The sequence below is a fragment of the Scophthalmus maximus genome, chromosome 13 (genome assembly GCF_022379125.1).
Source record: "Scophthalmus maximus strain ysfricsl-2021 chromosome 13, ASM2237912v1, whole genome shotgun sequence".
NCBI lineage: Eukaryota > Metazoa > Chordata > Actinopteri > Pleuronectiformes > Scophthalmidae > Scophthalmus > Scophthalmus maximus.
Genome location: NC_061527.1, coordinates 1,080,001 through 1,085,000, shown reverse-complemented (window position 1 = coordinate 1,085,000; position 5,000 = coordinate 1,080,001). Strand labels below are relative to the sequence as shown.

Sequence of the window (5,000 nt, the reverse complement as noted above, 5' to 3'; positions counted from 1 at the left end):
TGGACAGGGTGAAGGACGAGTGCAGAGACGAAGGTGAAAACAGGAAGTGGAATGTGTCGGCGAGGAGAGAGCGTCGTTACCTCTTGGAGCGCCGCAGCATGCTGCGCTCGGGCAGAGAGAAATTGGAGAGCACCGTCCAGGAGTCAGACATGCTAACGCTAACGCAGGCGCCCGGGCATCGGAGGACGTGGTTCAGCCGACAGACGCCGGCAACGGAGTGTGTGAGAGACAGAGAGAGAGACTGTGTGTCTCCTCCCTCCCTCCCTCTCTCCTCTGATCCTCTCGGTGCTCAGCGGTGTCCCCCCTCCCTCCCTTCCCTCTCTTCTCCTGGTGTCTGACTCCAGCGCAGACTGGTTGTCACTCTACAGATGTTTGTCACCAGATGTTTTGGACGAATCCTCGAGCTGCTGTTTTCCTCAGATTCCATCATTTCACCAGTTCACACCACAGGAACTTTCACATTCCACCGGAGGAGGAGTCAGACTGCGACACCTCTCAACATTACAGAAAACACGCCGTCCTCGTCCCCACGGCAACTGTCACCAGTTCAGACAACGTGGCAACCCGCCACCGTGACGTCACCCGTCGGTTTCTGAAGAACACCATGAGTTCATTGGTTCACAGCTTGAGCGTGAGGATTGTCACGTCTACTGGAACTCCAGAGATGGATGGAGGGTAACAACATGAATATCATGCTCTTTTGAAGAGCCTTTCAGCCAATCAGCATTCAGTGGTTCTCCCCGAGGCACGGTGGATGACATCACTGCTTTTTCATTCAGCTTTTTCAGCAGGAAATGAAAACTCATGTTTAGAAAAGACTTAATTTCGGCTCATTTCTTTGATTGGCTTTTAACTACAAACTTTAAATACGCATGACAACGAATCCAAACAGTGACTGTAACCTAGCAACTGTTGCCAGGCACCATCGTTTTCGAAGCTGTGAAACTGTCATTAAAACGTGTTAAATGACTGTGCAGACACGAGCTGAACATGGACCGGTTTACGTGAAGAGACGTTTTATTTTCATAATTAAAGTTCTGTATATTTGTTTTCTTTTTACTTATAGATGTTTATAATATAGTTTAAAAGAAATATTGAAGCCTCAGTTACATTTCTTTGGCGTAAGGTTTTGATAACGACGTCAGCCTCAATAATTCATAGCGGCCGGAGTGGGAGGAGTCTACCGGCGACCTGCTGACACACGATGCAGATGCAACAAACAGGAGAGAGGGGAGGGGGCGGGGTCACACAGCGAGAGTCTTACCTCCAGAGGAAGGGGTTTCCTCGCTGGTGAACAGGGGCTGACAAAGGGCCGTCTGAAGAGCAGAGGGAGGGAGAGGAGGAGGAGGAGGGAGAGAGGGTGATGACGGGCGCCTGAGCGGCGGAGGGATGGAAGGAAGTGGGGGACAGCAGGTGCTGGAGGAGGCTGCTGTTGCTGTGGCAACGCAGCTGAGCCGGCGACCAGATTCTGCCAACAGAGGAGGATGAAGAAGAGAGGAGGATGAAGAAGAGGGGTGAGGACGGAGGGACGTGTGGTGAGGACGACTGACCCGAGAGAGACGACGCTCGACAAGTTTAAATACAACAATTTGTTCAACGTGACGTTAAAACTCCTTTTTAAATATATGATAATATAACTTCTCTGGTTCCAGATTCTCGGATGTGATTGTTTTTTGTCTGAGGTGATTTATTTGGGTTATGGTCTCCACGTCAGAATGGTTTCTGTTTGAAAATATTTATTTTCTAAGGAGGTTATGTTTTATGGTGTGGATCTGGACAAAAGGGGCGGAGCCAGGATCTTTTCTTTAATGTTGTTAGAGTACACATTTTGTTTTTTACATTTTCACTGATTTGACAGGGAAAAAGTATAATATGAGCTCTACTGAGTGATATTCTAGTTTTTCTATATTTTCGTTAAGGCAACATTGTTTAATATTCAGAAGAACTTATTCACAGAAATTGAACATATTGTCCATAACTATGTATTCATATATGAGTTAATATAGTTCCATGAAGTGGACTGACCTCCGTGTGAGTCTCCATGTTTCTATGTCGTGTTGAATACGGTTGTTGAACTAAAAGTCCAGAATACGTCGCGTTCACGTTGAACTTTCAGACGCTGACGGAAACAGGAAATACCGAAAAATAAAGTGTCCCCTGTCGGTCGCTCAGTTGGTTGTGGTTTGCTACTTTACCACCAGATGCCACCAGAAAATTACAAAAATGACACACTGGGGTTTAAATTCACAAGCTACATGTTAATCTGTGTTGGTACGTTTAACATTTGGACGCACTCAGACTTTGTTTTCCTGAGCTTTCAGTCGTTTTGCTTTGTTCTTCACACTGAAACTCTTAGACTATGAATCAGATTATTTCTCCAGCAACAGTCACAACCGTCACATGTCAAGATCCTGTCGCTACAGATGAAAAGAAAAAGGTAAAGACGAAGGAAGTTAAGACACAAAACCATCCATCTGGTTATAAATCTAATCTACGTTCACACACACACACACACACACACACACACACACACACACACACACACACACACACACACACACACACACACACACACACACACACACACACACACACACACACACACACACACACACACACACACACACACTCTTACTGCAGGCGGAGTTGTGGGGCTCCCGCTCGCTCCTTCCTCCTCTTCATCATCGTGTGTCCCGGGACAAAAAGGCTCAGATGTAATAATCTGTAATAATCCAGCGGCTCATCTGTCCGTCAGCCACATGGCGACGCTCCGCACGGGCAACAGAACAAAACACTGTTCCACCGTCAGTCCTGCGCCACTGACAACACCTTTCTAAATAAAGGCATGAGCAGAGAGGGTGTGTGTGTGTGTGTGTGTGTGTGTGTGTGTGTGTGTGTGTGTGTGTGTGTGAGGCCACCACCTGCTCTTATCTCTACACACAGTTATGTGAGGTATCTGGGGTAGAGTGTTCCTGCCTTCAGCAACGAGCTCGGACCTGCTGACTCACAAACTTACAGGCTGCCTCAAAGTACACACACACACACACACACACACACACACACACACTGTGGAGCTACACACAGCAACTCTTTTGGGATTTTCTCCGTCTCGTTTCGTCTTCCTGGGAATAATCCAACATTAAAAAAAAAAAAAAAGGCAAATTTTAAATTCCCCATGAGTCCATTTTACAAACGCTTCCTCAGCGAGGACGAGAAGTTCTGAACAGTTGCATCATGTCGGACAGTAACAACCAACCGCCCTCGGCTCCCGGCCGCAGGTCCCCAGGAGCGGAGAGCCTTCCCTGGGTACGGCAGCAGTTAATCCCCCCTCAGGTCCTGAAGTCTCAGCTCTTGTGATCAAACCGTTCACGCTGCCGGTGTGACGAGACTCTGTTCTGCTGGAGGAAAGTGCAGCTGTCCTCTCCCTGCTCCGGGGCTTTTTTTCCCAGAAGCCCCGGGAACACCGCTGAGTGACCCTGATGAGCTAAATGAAGCTCACATGCCAGATCCGCTAATTCATAACCAATGTTACGTGACACACACACATACACACACACACACGCACACGCACGCACTCACACACGCACACGCACGCACTCACACACGTACACACACACACGCACACACACGCACACACACACACACAGAGTTAATGTGGAGCAGCAACAAGACACGAGATGCCATTAGCCACCGACCTGGACGTGTGTACGTGTGTGTGCGTGTGTGTGTGTGTGTGTATTTTGGTAATAAAATTTTCCAGGAAAAAGTTCAAGAATCTTGAAGCTGAATCCAGCTTTAATTTTAAAACTAAAACAAGTTTTATGTCTTATATCAGATATAATCTGCGTCCACACTAACATGCATGAAAACACATGTCACATGACCGTTCAGGTGATGTAAACAGGAAGTAGATTGTGTCCCTCTGCGGTCGGTTGCTTAGTGATAGAAAACTCCTCTGAAGGAGGAACAGCTGATGGTGAAAAGTCAGAGCAGGGACGATGAGACCGACGAGGTGGAACTGTTACTGACAGGATGTGTTAGCGACGCTTTGCCTGATAAGAACCAATCAGAGAAGAGGAAGTGGGCGTCGTCTGCGTCGTCGCTTTACAAACTAAAACACAACCCGGAGTTTTCACACTGCCACCTGGACCAGCAGCGTTTCCACAAGTCTGGAACCAGAAAACTCCGGAACGCCAGGCGTAACTATAACAAAAGTAATGCATTTAAAAAAATTAAATGTTATCGTGTGGGCAGAGCCTGTGAGATTTGGTGCAGCTTCAATTTAAGGGCAGATCAGCCTTTGTGGAGTTTTGCTGTTCTAGTTTTAGTACGGCTGCTCCGTAATCAGATTAAATATGATCTGATTTGTGTGAGCAGCTGACAAAGAGGAAAAACAGTGACCGAGCCTCTGCACAGTGAAAAGTCACGTGACAGATGAAGCTGAGACGACTTCCTGGAGGTCGGACGAGTTTCAGAGTCCTCACTGCCGGAACTGGACAACTCACACGATCTCCAGCCGGCACGCACGCACGCACGCACGCACGCACGCACGCACGCATGCACGCACGCAGACACACGCACGCAGACACACACACACGCAGGCAGACACACACACACACGCAGGCAGACACACACACACGCAGGCAGACACACACACACGCACGCACGCACGCACGCAGACACACGCACGCAGACACACACACACGCAGGCAGGCAGACACACACACGCAGGCAGACACACACACACACGCAGGCAGACACACACACACGCACGCGCGCATGCACGCGTCTGGGCTGATATAAAGAAAGTGATGATGCAGCTCTGTATCCTCAAAGATACCAGGAGATTTGGGAGAGATAAAAGTTTTATTGCAGCTCCACAGCCACACAATTTATATGTTTTTATTGTTTTGTTTTTTTATTTGTTTGTTTGTTGGTTTTCATTTTTATGCCCATGTTTCTCCAGCGAATTAAGATCCTGAAGAAGTTCACAGATAAAA

At 47.8% G+C, this 5,000-nt stretch overlaps 1 protein-coding gene across 10 annotated transcripts in view; it reads right to left on the bottom strand.

The window, feature by feature from the left end:
• mast2 (microtubule associated serine/threonine kinase 2) overlaps nucleotides 1-5,000 on the bottom strand; it is an 88,686-nt gene that overhangs the window by 31,433 nt on the left and 52,253 nt on the right. For 5 of the 10 annotated variants that reach the window (XM_035648906.2, XM_035648907.2, XM_035648908.2 and 2 more), the window contains one exon: nucleotides 1,265-1,468. The exons of 3 other annotated variants lie outside the window; for them this stretch is intronic. In XM_035648906.2, the coding sequence (XP_035504799.2) occupies nucleotides 1,265-1,468 (204 nt within the window). Of the gene's footprint in view, nucleotides 1-1,264; nucleotides 1,469-2,635; nucleotides 2,845-5,000 lie in introns of those variants that run through there. 2 more of the 10 variants (XM_035648913.2, XM_035648916.2) reach the window with 2 other exon arrangements.